A 20,428-nucleotide genomic window follows, 5' to 3' on the forward strand; every position below is an offset into this window, starting at 1 on the left:
CCTTGAATATTCCCTGTACTGTCAGCCTCAACTATCAATGGAGACAAGTTATTCCAGTAATTAAGAACTTGCGGGCTAAAAGTAAACCGACTGCAGTCCATTCTAAACTTCTGCTGTAATTTGAATTTATGCCCCTATTTTTGAAATCATTTATAACAAAAATATCACTCTCATTAATTTTACTTTCTCCTCTCCAGAGCTTTCATCTCAATTAGGTCTACTCTGATGTGCTTGGTTACCAAGCCCAACTGAACTCCAAGGGACTCCACTCATAACATTAATGCATGAGGCACATTGGTCATTAATAACCACCTTTCTCACCTGCCATGCACTACCCATAGCATTAACTTGTGCCTGATGCTAAATTGCCTCAATTGTACAGCAGTTATTCATGTGGAACAGTGTCAAAAGCTTTACTGAAATCTGAGTATATGACGTAAAAATTATTTTTTGCATTAAGTTCCTTGTGACTAACTCAATAACTAATTGGATTAATTAAACAAGGATTAATTAAATCTCCCCTTAATAAATCCATAAATTAAGCAATAATTATTATTAGCATTAGTAAAGGCACATGATGCTTATATAGCATCAGCCAAAAAAAAAACAAAACAAAACACCCTTCTCATTTCACTGATCCACTCGCTGCAAAAGTTTGTCTAGTTCTGCCTTGAATCTAATTAAGTTATCAATTTCTACAGCGACAGATGGAATTTTGTTCCAGCAATCAACCTTCCACTGGCAAAAGGCAAATTTCCGCACATCTATCCTACAACTGGCTTTTCTCAATTTGAATTTATATCCTCTCAGGTGATCATTCTGCACAAGAGGAAGAATCCCATCAGCATTGAGCATGCTCAAACCATCCTCGCAGGTGTCTAGTCTCCAGAGTGTAATTTTCAAAACTCAAGCCTTTATTTGTAAGAGCAACCCTTTGTTTCATTCACTAATCTTGTTGCCCTTCTCTGTACATGTTCCAGCAGCTTTACATCCTTCTTAAAATGAGGCCTCCAGACCTGTATGCAGTACTCAATGTGTGTCATGACCATTACCTTATACAAGGGGATAATCACCTCCTTATCCCTTCTAGAAAAATTCCTGTATATCATTGACAAGACATCATGACCTATTCTTGCCGACTGTCTTCACTGCTCAGAAAACGTCATATCTGCCTACACAATTACCCACAGGTCCTTTTCATTCTCTACCATTGTCAGTGTAGTACCACACAGTTGATACATTACTCTGGAGTTACTGCTTCCCATATGCAGTACATTATTTGTCAATGTTAAACTTCAGTTGGCGCTTCTCAGCCCATCTACTCAACTTTTCTAGATCCTGTTGCAGCAGCGTACTGTTGATAGTGTCATTAACAACCATGCCGACCTTTGTATCATCTGCAAATTTGGACATTAAGTCTGATATACCATCATCAATATCATTAATAAATACAGAAAACAACAATGGACTCAACACTGAACCCTGGAGAACTCCACTAATAACATTAGTCCATGAAGAGCAGTGTCAATTGATTACCACTCTAATTCTTTTCCCACTCAATCAACCCTTTATCCATAGCAGAAATTTGCCTCCAATGCCATCCTGCTCCAATTTGTGCAGCAGTCTTCCATGTGCAACAGTATCAAAAGCCTTTCTAAGATCCAAATATATGATATCAAAATTATTCTTTGCATCCAGTTCCTTTGTGACCACATAGTATCCAATCAAATTGGTCAGACAAGACTTCCCCTTAACAAACCCATGCTGTGTCCGAGCTATAACTGAAGTCTTCTTGTCAAGATGATCCTGCAGTGCTTCTTTAACCAGTGCCTCCATTAATTTCCTGAAACCGAAGTTAAACTAAGAGGTCTGTAATTACTTGTGTCAATCTTTGATTCTCCTTTGTGAATTGGGGTCTCACATTTGCACATCTCCAGTCCATGAGTACTTCCCCTGAGTCCATGGAAGCTCTTATAATTATGGCTAAGGGTTTGCTTACTTCCTTTGCTGCCTCCTTTAATATAACTGGATAGCTCCCATCCACTCCAGGTACCTTAGCATTAGCATTAGAAGCATTAGTAGAGGCAATTGATGCAAGAAAGCAAGCTTATGCAGCATCAGCCAAAAAAAAAAAAAAAAAAAACCACTTCCACTTCACCCCTCTGTTCGTTCAAAATACCTGTCCAGCTGAGCCCTAAACTTATTTAGGCTATCAACTTCCACGACAAGGGATGGAAGTCTGTTCCACCAACCAACCACCCGCTGGCTAAAGGCAAATTTCCACACGTCTATCCTACATCTGTCTTTCCTCAATTCAAATTTATGCTCTCTCAGGTGATTATTCTGAGCGAGAAGAATCCCATCAGCATTGAGCATGCTCAAACCATTCAAGGCTTTATACACCTCTCTCAGATTACCTCGCTGGTGCCTAGTCTCCAGACACTGTAATTTGCAAAACTTAAGCCTTCCTTCGTAAGAGCACCCCTTTGTTCCATTCACTAATCTTGTTGCCCTTCTCTATACTCGTTCCAGCAGCTCTACATCCTTCTTGAAATGAGGCCTCCAGACCTGTATACAGTATTCTAGGTGTGGCCTGACCATTGCCTTATACAAGGGAATAATCACCTCCTTATCCCTGCTAGAAAAATTCCTATATATCATTGACAATACACCATGAGCTACTCTTGCAGCCCGTCTGCACTGCTCAGAGAACTTCATATCTGCCTGCACAACCACCTTTCTTATGTTTATCTTCAACAATTTCTCCTCCACTTTGCTCTCAGTTGTTACAAAATCATTTAGCTCACTGCCAGATTTTAATTCATCTCTGGCATTCACTTCCCTGATTAACTCCTCATGTGTGAATGTAGATGAAAAATACTCATTTAGTTTGTTAGCTACCTGAGCAGGATCATCAACAGTTGAACCATCAATATCAAGTAAGCCAATCTGATTCAACCCCTTCCTACTAGAGGTTACATAAGTAAAGAACTCTTTGCTGTTTTTCTTTGCATCCTTTGCCAAAAATTTCTTGTAATCTGCCCTTGTTGCCCTTCTCTGTACATGTTCCTGCCTGCCTAACCTCCTTTGTGACTTGGTTACAGACCAGCTTATATCCATCATAGGCTTCCGTGGCTCCTGTTAATTTATATGTATCCTATGTATTTTTATTCTCTACCACACGTCTCATTAGTTCATCTGACATCCATTTAGGCCTTAACCTTGAACAATATTTCTTAGTTGGTATGAAAAGCCTAGTAGCTTTCAAGATTAATTCTTTGAATGCTTCTCATTTTGAATTTGCTGTTGGTAACATCATCAGTTGGTCCCACTGTATAGAATTTAAATACTGGCTCAGACCACTTTAGTCACCTTTACGAAAGAAAAAACCCTTCCCTTTACCCCTGATGGTAGTTACCTCTTTGAGTAAATCCCACTTCAGAAAACTGTGATCCCTGACATCTATTGGTTCCTTTATTTGTAAATTCTTAATGCATTTCAGAATGTGAGAGCAATGAAGCTCATTCTTAATGCATGAATAATCACTGCTGATAATCAGATCAAGAGTGTTACTCCCTCCAGTTGCCTCCCAAACATGCTGCTGTAGAAAACAATTATCCAATAAAGTCAACCCTTGCTAATGTGTGAGTGACCAACCCACAAATTCCAGTCAATATCTGGGAAATTAAAATCCCCCATTATAAGACACTCTGATTTACCGGCCCACTCTATTTCCCTGTACAGCTGTTTATTTTACTTATTAGAGTCATTGGGCCTAAAACACACTCCTACTCTCAATTTTGATTTCCCAGTGCTTACATTACACCAAACTGACTCCACACTGCACCGTCCAGCAATGTCCACTGGCTGTACCTTCTTGGATTTTGTGTGTTTCTTAACTAATAGCATAATCCCTCCTCCCTTCTTATCCTGTCTCTCCTTCCTGTACACATTGTACTCCAGAAATTGCAGTTCTGCATTCCAATTTGTGTGACACCAAGTCTCTGATATCCCAACAATATCTGCCTTTGATGTTTTGATCAACACCTCAAATTCATCAAATTTATTCACCCAACTTCTAGCATTAGTGTACACGCAAGTATACATGCACCTGTTCCTATTCTTAGCTACACTAACACAGTCCATATATTTACTTGTTCCGCAATGACAGTATCTGGAATCCCCTGCACCTTGTTTTCCAGGCTGCTTCTCATTCCAGTAGAAGCAGTGCAAGAATCACTTTCATCTCTGCCAGTGGCTACTGTTAATCTATTAGTCTGTGTATCCTCCTTAGCTAGCAGTTTTCTGACTCATTAACACTGCCTCGATAGCATCAATAAATTCTTGCATCATTTTTATTGAAGTGTAAACCATCCCTTGTTGTATAACTGTATAACTGATTGCCGTATAACTGTATTCCTGTGCTTATTATCATTAACTTGTTATCATAAATATGTATAACAGTATCACCTTTTGTGCTCTAGGAAATATTTGCATAAGACTGATAGTTAAGATAATAATAGAAAAGCAAATATTTAGAAGACAGTTATCGTTGTAGAGAGTAGAAATAAAATAAAAATTTGGCTCCAACATTATTCTTTTGTAACTTATATTTCACCTAGTTACAAATCTTAATGATAAATAAAATGTACAGCTTTGTTAGTTTGTGTGTATTTGATGTGATTAAAACTACACTGGTGTGCAAAACCTTTAGGACCAACACTATTTCTAAAGGTTACAACCACAAAATCAAATGAAACAGCCTGTGACGATTTGCATAACTGTGGCCATTTAGTAGAAAGCTGTTGCACATGTAAAAATTTGAATCATGATGAGAGGGCTCGTATAAACAGATAAAAGCAGCAGTTCAGCAGTTATGTGCAAATTACCAAATTTTGAGCACAGTTGTTACAAGCATTCAATTGGTTTCATACAGTGCTACAGACAACGAAATGGCCATTAGACAACATCTGGATGACTTTACTGTTGTCATCCAGTATCGTGGTTTACTGTGACCAAGCGACTGCACAAAGGTGGACTGTTTGCCCGATGGCCGGTACACTGTATCCCTTTAACACCTGCTCATGGGAGACATCGTTTACAGTGGTGAATTGAATACAAGGACTGGACAGCAGCACAATGGTGTAAGGTACTCCTTACTGATGAGAGTAGATTTATTCTCAGCAGTGATTCTGGGCATCAGCTAATCTGGCGAGAGGTTGACACATGGTATCACCCCGCAAACATCACTGAAAGGGATCGATATGGCGGTCGAGGTGTTCTCGTTTGGGGAGGTGTTATCTTGGATGGACGTATACAACTTGAGATACTGGAAGGCAGTACTGTATCCAGTGCACGCTACTGTACATGAGGTAATCTTTCCCCATGTGTGTCTGTTCCGAGGTGCCATTGTCACCGAGTTCGTGTTTATGGATGATAACGCCACACCCCATTGCACTGTAGCTGTTGATATGTTTTTAGAAAGTGCACATTCCACTAATCTAAATCCCATCGAACACATATGGGACGCTCTGGGGAGACGCCTAGTGGCACATCCACACCCACCAGAAAATGTTCACCAGCTGAAGATGGTGCTGACAGGAATGGACGATGTTTCCATAAGAACTTATTAACAACATTGTTCTAAGTGTGAACAGGTGGTGCAAAGCCTGCATCAACATTAGCGGTGGCCATATCTCCTACTGAGAACCACCTCTTCCCTTTGTTCCATCTTTGACAGTAATGTATCTGCATCATGGCAGCCAGTGCTATGTTGTCATTTTTGAATAAAGTCCCTCTGCACCGTTTTTTTTTCTGTTGTTGTGTCGGCGTTGTTTCGTTCATCATTTCTGTACCTCACGAGGTTCCTTTGGTATGCTTTTCCCATATCCAGGCCACTCCTATGATCACCTGACTGGTCCTTAAGTTTTGACACTAGTGTAGATATTTAGAGCTTCAGACTTTTCTCTTAAAAATTAAAGTTAGAAAAAGTAACTTTTTTTTCCCATCCCAGATTCTCTGCTATTCAAAACAGAAATGTTTGTAATTCCTCCAAAAAAGTTAAAATTGCACAAGCTCCTGTACAAAATGTTTGTTCAAAAGCCACCATGAATTATGAGGTAGGCCGCACTTTTAATAACTATATTGCCTTGGACAGCCACTTATGTTGTATTTTTTCAATGACTTGCTGGTGATGAATTAGTATTTATGTTTAATATATAGCACTTGTTAGTTATAAAAATACTGTGATACATTCATGTGTGTGTGTATGTGTAGTTGATACCTAGGAAGGTATCCCAGTATTTTTACAACAAAAATGTGTATGTACTATAGCTTAGGTCAAAACTTGAATTTCAAATTCAAGAAATAATTTAATATAAAACATAAATAACAATGCTTATGATTTTAACATTTACTCAAGAAAATTAAAGAATATTAAGAACAGAATGGGTATAGCTGAAGAAATCTCTTAACTATCAGCCTAAATGATTTGGGAAACAGTCCTCAAAATTCTGAGTAATTCATTCACCCAAGAATACAGCAAATTGTAACACATTCCTGGGGATCTATTTTAATAGTTATTTTCAGAAATAAAACCAATTCTGCCCAAAAAACCTTTAGAAGTTAAGGGATGTTATTATCTGAAAGTCTGAGGAAAATCCAGTCCTACTAAAATAGATATATTCATATAACTAAGAAAACAGTAAATTGTGGCCTGACCTGTACATGTAATAATTGTAAAAACATTTACAATAGAAAATAGATATATTCATATAACTAAGAAAACAGTAAATTGTGGCCTGACTTGTACATGTAATAATTGTAAAAAATTCAGAGCTACAGGGCTCAATAACTTCCACGATTTTTTAATGTATTAAAAAGTAAGAGATTACCCCAATCTTTTTCGTGGAATGCTTCCAATCAATTCTCTCTCATATGTGACGAATAAAATAAGATGAAAAAAGTGAAAAAAACAAATTAATGAATTCTCTCACTCATAGAGATACGACCAAATCCAATGCCCAACGGAATCAAAAGCCGAGAGCCCCAACCCGACCCCGAAACACATCAAACCACCGCAGCAAGAACATGAGTGCGAGAAGACATTGTGTCATAATAAATAGTTAAAAATGGTTCCGATAATAAATAATTAAAATCACAATTAAAATGATTAAAAACTACCACGCTTAAGGAAGGGAAACAGCTGTGCATTTTGTTTAATTTGAGTATTCATCCAAATCGTAACTTTTAATCTGTTTAATTTTAATAGTTTTTAATCTTTTTAATTGTGATTTTAATAGGTTTTTTAATTAGTGATTTTAATTATTTATTATTGGAACCAGTTTTAACTATTTATTATGACACAATGTCTTCTCGCACTCATGGTCAGGCAGAGCACAATATGAGAAACAGAGCAAATGATGCCTACTACAACAACTACTTCGTAGTTTCTTAAGAGTTGTCTATGGGTTGGGAACGAGAGTAGCCTTGTGCAGGTGAAGTTTTTATGGCTGAGGAACATAGAGAAGTTTTTTCTGTTTTATTAACTTATTTTCTGGAGTAGCTCTATATTCCTAGTTACGATACTTACCGTATTTCCCAATGTATAAGATGCACCTTTTTTCGAAAAATTTGGGGTCTAAAAACTGGGTGTGTCTCATACAGTGGTTGTAGATTTTTTTACTTGCATTTCCTGCTTTTTCGCGCTTGTCTTTGCGCTCATTGTTTTGCACTTGTTACCTGTATATTAGGTTACGTTTTGCCACATTCTGCCCAGAAATGGCTGAGAAAAGATTTTCGTGATCCAGTTTGCAAAAGTGAATGGAAATCGTGCTGCTGAACGTAAGTTTGGTCCTCCTCCAATTGAAAAAACAATCTGAGACTGGCTACAAGAAGAAGAAACCCTACTGAAAATGCCACGGCAGAAGAAGGCCATTAGAGGCAAGTCAGCAAAATGGCCTGATTTAGAGAGGGAATTGAAGATATGGATTGAGGAGCAAAGGGCAATTGGAATTCCTGTGTCCACAAAGATGGTTCAGCTTGAGGCAAGAAGAATTGCTGATGAAAAAGAAGTTACTGATTTCAAAGGAGGACACAATCGGCGCTTCAGGTTCATGAAACGGAATGGACTAAGCATGCGTACATGCACCAGACTTGCCCAAAAGATGCCTGAAAGCTATGAGCAGAAGGTCCTTGAATTTCATCGTTTTGTCATTCAATGTCGAAAGACACATCAGTTTGAGTTGGGACAGATTGCAAATATGGACAAAGTCCCCATTCAATTTGATGTCCCAAGTAACAGAACCGTTGATAAGAAGGGGATGAAAACTGTAACTGTGAAGACAAGTGGACATGAAAAGAGCCATTATACATTTGTTCTAGCTTGTTGTGCTGACGGAACCAAGCTGCCTCCTATGCTGATTTTCAAACGCAAAACAATGCCAAAAGAAGACATTCCTTGAGGAGTGATTGTCCACGTTCATGACAAGGGCTGGATGGATCAGGATGGGATGAAGATCTGGTTTGAGAAAGTTTGGAGCAGGAGACCAGGCGGGCTCTTACGCAAACCTGCCCTATTGGTGCTTGATCAGTTGAGGGCACACATAACAAAAAATACAAAGAAGATTGCTGCAGAGCAAAAAAAAACTTGCCATCATACCTTGACATCCCAGCTCCAACCACTTGATGTCAGCATTAACAAACCCTTCAAAGCTGACATGAGAGACGAATGGAACCAACGGATGAAGTCTTCTGGGGACAATTTTACACCAGCAGGAAGAGTGAAGAAACCAACTATAGGAGAAGTTTGTACCTGGGTGAAAAGATCCTGGGATAATATCAAGATTGAGATCGTTGTCAAGTCATTTAAGAAGTGTGGCATTTCAAATGCCATAGATGGAACTGAGGATGAGGCAGTATATGAAGACAGTGATTCGTCATCAGACACAGATGAGGACAAGCTAACGGATGGGAGTTTTGACAGTGATGAGTTGTATGAATTTTATGATGAATAAAACTTGAGTTCAGTCTCCAATGTTGCTCTGTAATCAACACATTATTTCACGGATTCCGGTTCAGCACATAGTAAGTTGGCATTAACTTGATTTTATTCTGTAATGTACAGTTACTTTGTTTAAATTTTATACTGTATTTTGTCTTTTTGAATTCAAACTTTCAATCATTTTTCCTTTAACAAGATTTAATTGGCATTATTTTAACTTTATAACTCTATTTTAGATTTATATACTTATTTTTATTTATGTTTGAATTTTATTCCTTCCTTTTGGTCTCTGTCGGGTCGGCTATGATGTATATGTGCAAAACGTGTACATCATAACAGAAACAGAGACCCTGCTTATTGCGGTGGCTCCTACGGTTTTGGCTACCAACCCTCTGAAGTAGTAATTAAAATCCTATGACCCACTACTTTAGTTACCATTGTTATTATCATTATTATTTTTATGTTAATCTAATTTAATTTCAGGTTATCTCTTTTTATCTTGCCGGCATTCTCAATTTTTTCCATGGTAATTACAATAAACATTTGTACACACACACACACACACACACACACACACACACACACACACACACACACACACACACACACACACACACACACACACACACACACTATTAAGTCTCATAAGTTAATGTATATTTATTTGTTTTTCTAGCTTCATTGATTACTGATCTAGAACCACAAATAGTGAGAGGTGGTATGCCAGAGAAGGTTGAAGTCCAGTCCATTATAAAATTTTTTCATTTGCAAGGCAAAGAAGCAAATACATCAGGAGGTTAAAGATGTATGTGGAGATAATTGTCCATCATAAAAGGCCTGACGTAGCCCAGTGGTCAGGAGCGAGAGTGCATAGCATGCGTTCCTTGAGTGAACCGGGGTTCAAGCCCGTGACTACTAAATACGATAAATATGGGGCTTAGAGGGGAACAGGAATCCTGTGTGTTATCAGACACTCAGCCTAAAACACTGATGGATTCAATATCTCTCTATTACAGAAGATTTAGGAGAAGTCCGGTTGGCCTGCCTCCCTAAAATCCACTCATGCACACCTTCTCGATGGTAAGCCCTGTTATGTCACTTAGGTGGCAACGAACGTGTAGAGTGGTTCTCTTCAAGACGCCTGGTCAACGTGAAGAGGAAAAGACCAAACCCTCCAGCATGAGAGCACAACAATACAAATGGCCCTCAGTCCTCAGCCGCTTTCACTCTCCCTCTTACGGCAGCGAGAGGATCAGAGTGAAAGCAGAGGGTGCTAAGAACCTCTGGGTACGACCAGGCTGCCATGCACGGAAATTGAACTTGTCCTGTTATAACGTACAATCACTCATCGGTGAAGACAGGATATTAGAGCTGGAAAAGGAATTAGAAAATGTGAATTGGAATATCATCGGTTTGGCTGAAACAAGAAGAAGAAATGAATCACTTATAAGTTTATCAAGTGGAAATCTGCTGTACACCAATGGAAACAGTGCAAGGAGTGAAGGTGGAGTTGGGTTTCTGGTCCATAAAGATTTTAAAAACAACATTTTGGAATTCAAAAGTACATCACCAAGGGTGTCAAGGCTAATACTCAACTAAGAGGTACAAGCTAAAGATTATAATGATTTATACACCAACATCGAGCCATGATAATGAAGAGTTTGAAGAAATGTACACCGAAATTGAGAGTCTTCTAAATGAGCAGAAAACCCACTACACTATTATTACGGAGGACTTCAATGCTAAGGTTGGAAAAAGAAAAAACAGTGCAGAAAGAGGAACTATAGGAAATTTTGGAATTGGTGAAAGAAATAAAAGAGGTGAAAGACTTGTGGAATTTGCAGAATCTCAAGGACTGTCAGTAATGAACACTTTTCTCAAGAAAAGGGTGAACAGAAAGTGGACATGGAAGAGTCCAAATGGATTAACAACTAATGAAATCGACTTCATCCTCACTAACAGAAGATATATTGTGAATGATGTTACCGTCCTGAATAAGGTAAATGTTGGAAGTGATCACAGAATGGTAAGATGTACACTTGATATAAATGTAGGAAAGGAAAGGAAAAAACTTACTCGAGTAAATAATACAAAGGTCTTTGAGATAACAGAGGAGGAGAAAAAGCAGTATATACTGGAACTTAAAAACAAGTTTGAGCTTCTGCAGACTGCTGAGGACCAAGATATCGCCCAGGAATATTACAACTTTCTGAAAGTGATAAAGCCCAAGAAACCTATAGGGAAACAGAAATCCAAAGAAGAAAAAATTAGTCAAGAAACACTTGTCATGATGAACCGAAGACGACAAATGAAGAGCAAGAAAAACACTGACAGGGAGAAAATTGAGTATACTGAGTTATGTAAAGCCATTAGAAAGAGACTCAGAGAGGACATAAGAAGATTTAACACAAGAAAAGTAGAACAAGCATTAAGGGAAAACAAAGGATTTAAATCAGCAGCTACGAGCAGTAATACAGAAAGACAAATGATACTGAAACTGAAGAATAGCAATGGTGTACTTATAAACAGCAGAGAAGGCATAATTCAAATAGCAGAAGACTACTTTAGAGAATTATACAAGGAGCGAGGAAATGATACCAGCAGTGGGGAAGATGGATTGCAAAGTAGCAACACATACGACATACCCGATATTCTTCCTGATGAGGTAGAACATGCATTGAAGAAAATGAAGAATCGGAAAGCCCCGGGGGAAGATGAAGTTACTGTAGAGTTGTTAAAATTGGGAGGAAGAGACATAACACAAAAACTGGCAAGGCTCTTCACAAAGTGCATTAGAAAAGGTGTGACGCCTAAGCAGTGGAATAATGCAATCATAGTTTTGCGGCATAAGAAAGGAGATAAATCAGAAATTGGAAATTATAGACCAATTAGTTTGTTATCCCACATCTACAAGTAGTTCACAAGGGTCATTACTAACAGATTAGAAAGAATACTTCATGAGAATCAACCGAAAGAACAAGTGGCTTTAGGACAGGATTCTCAACTATGGATCACCTCCACGTAATATCACAGCTAATGGAGAAAGCAAATGAATAAAAAACACCATTATGCCTGGCATTTGTGGATTATGAAAAGGCATTTGACTCCATACGGCATAAGGCAATGTTTCGGGCACTGGAAAGACAAGGCATAGATATCCCATATATTATGATTTTGAAGAAAATATATGAGAGTGCTACCTACTTTATTAGACTAGACAAAGACAGTAGGAAATTTAAAATCGAGAAAGGAGTTCGACAGAGAGACACAATATCTCTGAAGCTGTTTACTGCTGCCTTTGAGGAAGCTCTCCGAAGATTAGACTGGTCGCAGAAAAGAGTCAATGTGAACGGAGAGTACCTAAACCATTTACGATTTGCAGATGACATTGTGGTTATAAGCCACGATCCCAAAGAATTAGAGGAAAATCTTAATCAGTTATGCACAGTTAGTAAGGATTTTGGACTAAAGATGAATATGGCTAAAACAAAAGTAGTGATGAACAAGTATGCCACGGAAAGGGAAATAATGATTGAAGGAGCAGTAATTGAAAAGGTGGAGTCATATACTTATTTGGAACAAGTTATTAGCTGTAATAATGATAAATGGCTGGAAGTCAAGAGAAGAATAAATTTTGGATGGATAGCATTCAGGAAATATAGTCACATACTGAAGAGCAATATCCCAGTTTGTCTGAAATGTAAAATAATGAACCAATGTATACTCCCCACCATGACTTATGGAAGTGAAACTTGGGCACTCACCAAAAGAATGGAAGAGATGCTGAGAACTACACAGCGAAGAATGGAAAGAATTATATTGGGAATCAGACTGTTAGATAAGAAGAGGAACACATGGATTAGGCAGCAAACTCAAGTAAAGGACATTCTTATCAAAACTAAAGAACTAAAATTGTCATGGGCAGGACACATAGCTCGAAGACATGATGACAGATGGACTAAGAAAATAACAGAATGGTACCCAAGAGGAGCTAGAAGAAAACCTGGAAGACAAAGGCGGAGATGGATAGATGAAATTCATGAGTTTTTGGGAAGTAAATGGATGGCCAGTGCTCAAAACGAAGGAACTGGAAAATTGCTGGAGAGGCCTTCATCCTGCAGTGGATTGAAAATGGCTGACGATGATGATGATGATGAGGCTGAAAAATTGGAAAAGACAATTTTGGTGTTTGTAAAGCAGTATGCACAATAACCTACCAGATGTGAAGGAAGACCCAGCTCAACCACACACCCTGTCATTGTGACTTACAGGAATAGCTGGTCTTTGATGAAAGATGTGTGACTATAAATTTCATAGTAAATGAAATGAAAATTAGCCATGGATCTGTTTGCACCATAATGCATGAGTTTCTGCATGTGTGTAAGGTGATAGCCCAATGAGTTCTGAGATTGTTGAAGTTTTTTTTTTTTTTTTTTTTTTTTTTTTACCAAATTGTGGTGACGGATGAATGCTGGGTGCATCACTATAACCCAGCTAAAAAAATAGATGTGCAAACAATGTAAACATTCATTCCTCTCCCAAAGGCCGAGATTTGTCTGCCAACAAGGTCATACTGTCAGCCTTTTGAGACTCTAATCTAAAGGAAGACTAAAACTCTAAAGAAATCCTTACAGATTAGTTACCAAAAGACAACAGCATCACTGGGGAGTACTGCAAAAATTTCCTAGGAAAGTTAAGAAAGGCTATCAAGTTGAAGAGGCAGGAAGCTATCTAAAGATGTCATCTCTTAGCTGACAATGCTCCTGCTCACAAGGCTGCTCTCACAGTGGACTTTGCAATCAGTGTGGCTTTGAAAATCTGCAGCATTCTTCAGACATCTGCAGACTTCTTCCTCCCTAAAATGAAGAAGCCATTACGGAGCTGCATATTTCAGACAGATGAGGAGGTAATTAATGAAGTGGATGCCTGGTTTTCTGCTGAAGTTTTATTCAAGAGGACTGAAAGAGCCTATCAACAGATAGGAAAAATGCCAACCAAGTTTCAAATCCCTAACTCAGATATTTTTAGGGACCACCTCCTGTATTAACACACTTTCAAAGCATTATGTGTGACATGATGTCTGTTTGTGCAGCATACCAGAGAGCAAATAAACAGTGATAAAACGTAATATACAAGAGACATTAAGAAAAATTATATAAAGTATTTGCCCAAATTTGCCATGGTAGATTTTTGACTACTCAGTGACAACACAGTAATCTCCTGATCAATGGATGAGTGACATTTGGCATTATACCGAATGTGTGCTTGGCATTCACAATTTAAATTTTTTTCTTACCCCTTCCTCCCAAAAAAAGAAATTACAAATGTACTATTCTGAAAAAATAGTGGCTGGTGGAACTTTTTGCAATCAGCATAAAAATTCACTAAAATTATGCAGCTCATCCAAGAAAAAAAATCAGTGTTGTGTTATGATTTTTGTTATTAGTTTAGTTATGACATTACACAAGGTTACTAACAAAAGTAAGCTTCGTTCCTGGAGAGTCACAGTGAGGTGGGAGTAAAAATAGAATAGTTGAAATAGTTTAAAATGTCAAAAGAAAAGTAACTTTTCTAAAACTTTCTGTCAGTAAAATAGTTGATTAACATATAGTTAATTTTTTAATATTCTCAGAGTAATCCATGGATAATTTACAATAGTTGTAGATTCCACAAACAATAGAATTAATACAAAGCATGTTTCATTTATAGGCTTCTTCAAAAGAGAAACAGAATAAACTATTTAATACACCACTGTTGAAGAAGACTCCTCCTAAAACTGAGAAGCTGGTATCTAATGAAAAGTCAGAAGGTATAGATAATGCCCACAAAACACAAAATGTAAATGTTGTTGGGAAAAAAAAGTCTCAGAAAGATAAAATTGAGGTATATGTATATATATGTATATAGTATAAAGTCAATTTTTTTTATTATTTTTTTTATTAATTTATGTATGATAGGTTTACAGAGTTTCAATAAATCAAGTCTTTGTACTACTCTGATGGTAGTAATATTAATTAGTAGTAATTATTATTAAGTAATAGCATTAATTAATTAGATAGTATTAATATTCAAAAAAAGGTGCCATATAAATGGCACCTTTTTTCATTACTCTCTTTCTGCTGCCATACACTTTTCCATTGCTAGCCTAGCTTCTAGAATTTTTTTTGCAGAAATGAAGTAATTCCAACGATGGTAGAAGATCCCAGATATGATGTTTTGTTAATATTTCTACCTTTAGAAATAAATCTGTATTGCAGTGGTCAGACCACACCTTTGAGTATACTGCATACAGGTCTGGAGGCCTCATTTTAGGAAGAATATAGAGCCGTTGGAATGAGTACAGAGAAGGGCAACGAGATTGATGAGAGGAACAAAGGGTTGCTCTTACCAAGAAAGGAAGTTCTGCAAATTGTAGCGTCTGGAGACTAACCACCTCTGAGGTGATCTGATCGAGGTGTATGAGGCCTTGACTGGTTTGAGCATGCTGAATACTGATGGGATTCTTCCTCTCGCTCAGATTATGCACCTGAGGGGGGCATAAATTCAAATTAAGGAAAGACAGTTGTAGAATAGATGTGCGCAAATTTGCCTTTAGCCAGTTGGTGTTTTATTGCTGGAACAAACTTCCATCTGTTGTTGTGGAAGTTGATAGCCTAAATAAATTCATGGAAGAACTAGACAAATGTTTGGAATGAATGAACGGGCGAAATAATGGTTTTTTTTTTTTTTTTTGGGCTGAAGCTGTGTAATCTTGCTTTCTTGAATCATATTATTATTATAATTATTAGCCAGATGGTGCAAGGAAGTCTGAGGCTTTTGCTGCACCAGCCAAAAAAAATTTCTTTGTTACCCTGAGAGAGAGAGAGAGAGAGAGAGAGAGAGAGAGAGAGAGAGAGAAAGAGAAAGAGAACAAGAGTTGGAAGCAGAAGGAAATCACCAAGAAAGAGAAAAATAATGATATCCAGCTCAGGACCCTGGGCTTGCTAAGCCCATACTCACCAGATGTGAGCCCCTGGGGTTTATGCCTTTACTAACCGTATCCCCGTCCGTTAGGGTACATACCAGCCCCAACTGGGTTCAGCAAGTTAATTATATAATTTTTACTCTAATTACAGAGCTGAAACTCGCTATAGTTGGAGCCAGAACTGTTTTCTTGAATTTTCCCACTTAAATTTTCAAAACCTTCTATTGAATTTCACGCAAATGACAAAAATGTGACATCACGTATGCAATTTTTTAGGCCTTTTCAATTAATTTTTTACCCCCGCCCTAACCAGCCTAGAGCTTATGAAACCCGACACTTGATTCGTTTCTTGGTATAAAGCGCGTGAATTTCTTTTTACGGAGAGGAGCAGTTCTGATAAACAACTCCACTTGAATACGAGTGAAGCGTGGGAAGTATATATCACGTCACCCGTACAGCTACATGGAGACGGTAAGGGAGAAGTGTAAATAAACAAAAGACTGTTTTTGACATAAGAAGCAATAAAGCCATACAGTACCAATAACAGTTTATGGAAGGTGAACAGATCGTATATCCTATCTTCAACAGTGTATTGCTCCTACGAACAGAAGATCAAGGAAATTCATCTGTTGGAAATGGGGAAAAACTGGTGTAAAACTGATAACACTGCAATGCGCATTTGATAAAAAAAAAAAGTTTGCTTTATTGTAATTGTTTTTAGTAAACAATATCAGAACAGCAGTTTCCTGGGTTTGATCTTCTAACCAAATTTCGAGAAAATATTTCTATTTATAGCTGCGTTATAAACTTCGAAACTGGTGCATCAAAAGAAAGAAAAAAAATCATCCGCTATGAATATCTTTCTTTCTTGAAATGTGCATTGTTCACATAACTGCAATATTTGTAACAATACAAAGCTAACAGATTACAACTAACGGCTACTCAAAAAGTATCATTAGAAGATATTTGCTTGTTACGCTTTGATGCCATCGCAAAGGGAGAAATTCTGTTTTAGCCCAGAAGCCGAATAAATTCACTATCCACGGTCATAATGCTGTTCTGAACTGCAATAAACAGATAAACTCCGCTGACAAATAGACTTACTCCCCATCACTTTTATTGTTTTACTGTGGTTTTTGGCAGATGAGTCGGTGACTGCTAAGGATCTCTGACCGTGTGGTCATCACATAATATAAACAGAAAATTTGTTTGCCGGAATGCTGCCCATCAATTATCAACTCTTTTACCGACCTTCTAATGTATGTTGTGTTCAAATAATCCACTTTGCGAAATTCGAAAGTGCTACATCAATTAGGAGCAAACTGAGATATTGCTCTTCAGTATGTGACTATATTTCCTGAATGCTATCCATCCAAAATTTATTCTTCTCTTGACTTCTAGCCATTTATCATTATTACAGCTAATAACTTGTCCCAGATAAGTATATGACTCCACCTTTTCAGTTACTGCTCCTCCAAACATTATTTCCCTTCCTGTGGCATACTTGTTCATCATTACTTTTGTTTTAGCCATATTCATCTTTAGTCCAAAATCCTTAGTAACTGTGCATAACTGATTAAGGTTTTCCTCTAATTCTTTGGGATCGTGGCTTATGACCACAATGTCATCTGCAAATTGTAAATGGTTTAGGTACTCTCCATTCACATTAACTCCTTTCTGCGACCAGTCTAATCTTCTGAGAGTTTCCTCAAGGGCAGCAGGAAACAGCTTCGGAGATATTGTGTCTCCTTGTCGAACTCCTTTCTTGATTTTAAATTTCCTACTGTCTTTGTCTAGTCTAATAAAGGAGTTAGCACTCTCATATATTTTCTTCAAAATCATAATATGTGGGGTATCTATGCCTTGTCTTTCCAGTGCCCGAAACATTGCCTTATGCTGTATGGAGTCAAATGCCTTTTCATAATCCACAAATGCCAGGCATAATGGTGTTTTATATTCATTTGCTTTCTCCATTAGCTGTGATATTACATGAAGGTGATCCATAGTTGAGAATCCAGTCCTAAAGCCAGCTTGCTCTTTCAGTTGATTCTCATCAAGTATTCTTTCTAATCTGTTAGTAATGACCCTTGTGAACAACTTGTGGATGTGGGATAACAAGCTAATTGGTCTATAATTTCCAATTTCTGATTTATCTCCTTTCTTATGCAGCAAAACTATGATTGCATTATTCCACTGCTTAGGCATCACACCTTTTCTAATGCACTTTGTGAAGAGCCTTGCCAGTTTTTGTGTTATGTCTCTTCCTCCCAATTTTAACAACTCTACAGTAACTTCATCTTTCCCCGAGGCTTTCCGATTCTTCATTTTCTTCAATGCATGTTCTACCTCATCAGGAAGAATATCTGGTATGTCGTATGTGTTGCTAATTTTCAATCCATCTTCCCCACTGCTGGCATCATTCCCTCGCTCCTTGTATAATTCTCTATAGTAGTCTTCTGCTATTTGAATTATGCCTTCTCTGCTGTTTATAAGCACACCATCGCTATTCTTCAGTTTCAGTATCATTTGTCTTTCTGTATTAAAGCTCATGGCTGCTGATTTAAATCCTCTGTTTTCCTTTAATGCTTGCTCTACCTTTCTTGTGTTAAATCTTCTTATGTCCTCTCTGAGTCTGTTTCTAATGGCTTTGCATAACTCAGTATACTCAATTTTTTCCTTGTCAGTGTTTATCTTGCTGTTCATTTGTCGTCTTCGATTCATCATGACAAGTGTTTCTTGACTAATTTTTTCTTCTTTGGATTTCTTTTTCCCTATAGGTTTCTTGGGCTTTATCACTTTCAGAAAGTTGTAATATTCCTCGTCGATATCTTGGTCCTGAGCAGTCTGCCGAAGCTCAAACTTGTTCTTAAGTTCCAGTACATACTGCTTTTTCTCCTCTTCTGTTATCTCAAAGACCTTTGTATTATTTACTCATGTCAGTTTTTTCCTTTCCTTTCCTACATCTATATCGTGTACATCTTGCCATTCTGTGATCATTTCCAACATTTACATTATTCAGGACGGTAACATCATTCACAATATATCTTCTGTTAGTGAGAATGAAGTCGATTTCATTAGTTGTTAATACATTTGGACTCTTCCATGTCCACTTTCTGTTCACCCTTTTCTTGAGAAAAGTGTTAATTACTGACAATCCTTGAGATTCTGAAAATTCCACAAGTCTTTTGCCTCTTTCATTTCTTTCACCAATTCCAAAATTTCCTATAGTTCCCCTTTCTGCACTGTTTTGTCTTTTTCCAACCTTAGCATTGAAGTCCCCCGTAATAATAGTGTAGTGGGTTTTCTGCTCATCTAGAAGACTCTCAATTTCGGTGTACATTTCTTCAACCTCTTCATCATCATGGCTCGATGTTGGTGCATAAATCATTATAACCTTTAGCTTGTACCTCTTAGAAATCTTGAGTATTAGTCTTGACACCCTTGGTGATGTATTTTTGAATTCCAAAATGTTGCTTTTTAAATCTTTATGGACCAGAAACCCAACTCCGCCTTCACTCCTTTCACTGTATCCATTGGTGTACAGTAGATTTCCACTTGATAAACTTGATAAACTTATAAATGATTCATTTCTTCTTCTTGTTTCAGCCAAACCGATGATATTCCAATTCACATTTTCTAATTCCTTTTCCAGCTCTAATATCCTGTCTTCACTGATGTGTGATCTTACGATATAACAGGCCAAGTTCAGTTTCCGTGCATGGCAGCCTGATCGTACCCAGAGATTCTTAGCACCCTCTGCTTCCACTCTGATCCTCTCGCTGCAGTAAGAGGGGGAGTGAAAGCTGCTGAGGACTGAGGGCCATTTGTTTCGTCGTGCTGTCATATGCTGGAGGGTTTGGTCTTTTCCTCTTCACGCTGACCAGGCATCTTGAAGAGAACCACTGTACACGTTCATTGCCACCTAAGTGACGTAGCAGGGCTTACCCTTGAGAAGGTGTGCATGAGTGGATTTTAGGGAAGCAGGCCAACTGGACTTCTCCTAAATCTTCTGTAATAGAGAGATATTGGATCCATCAGTGTTTTAGGCTGAGTGTCTGATAACACACAGGATACCTGTTCCCCTCTAAGCCTCTTCACCACATGAGGGTGAAGCCTCTTCACCCCATGAATCTAAAGATGGGGTGATATTTATTAAAATTAAATAAAAATTAAATGTGTTATCCGTAGGGTTTGGATTGGCAATGCTTTTCTAAGGCATGACATCCCTGTATGTGCCCTTGGGGATAACTATTTACAAATATATACAGCTTCTTTCATTGTGAATATTAACTCTGTGTTTTCGTACTTGTAATTAAATCTCGATTTAGTGGAAATGCATTATACCTGTATGGTGATGTAGACGTGTGTATTTACATTCCTGGTGGGGAAATATGAATTTGGACATCCAGGTACTGTGCGGATAGTTGTCGAGCCACACCCATGCACAATTAACCTGGGGTCAA

General features: G+C 37.9%; 1 protein-coding gene across 1 annotated transcript in view; it reads left to right on the top strand.

Annotated features, from left to right (window-relative positions):
* The window catches only part of LOC150091994 (uncharacterized), a 105,084-nt gene that overhangs the window by 43,098 nt on the left and 41,558 nt on the right, over positions 1 to 20,428 (top strand). Inside the window, exons 6-7 of the mRNA XM_090370740.1 lie at positions 6,014 to 6,119; positions 14,711 to 14,884. Of these exons, the coding sequence (XP_090226866.1) occupies positions 6,014 to 6,119; positions 14,711 to 14,884 (280 nt within the window). The remainder of the gene's footprint in view (positions 1 to 6,013; positions 6,120 to 14,710; positions 14,885 to 20,428) is intronic.

This window comes from Mastigoproctus giganteus, chromosome 1 (assembly GCF_048544385.1).
Source record: "Mastigoproctus giganteus isolate SK-2022 chromosome 1, ASM4854438v1, whole genome shotgun sequence".
NCBI classification, from domain to species: Eukaryota; Metazoa; Arthropoda; class Arachnida; order Uropygi; family Thelyphonidae; genus Mastigoproctus; species Mastigoproctus giganteus.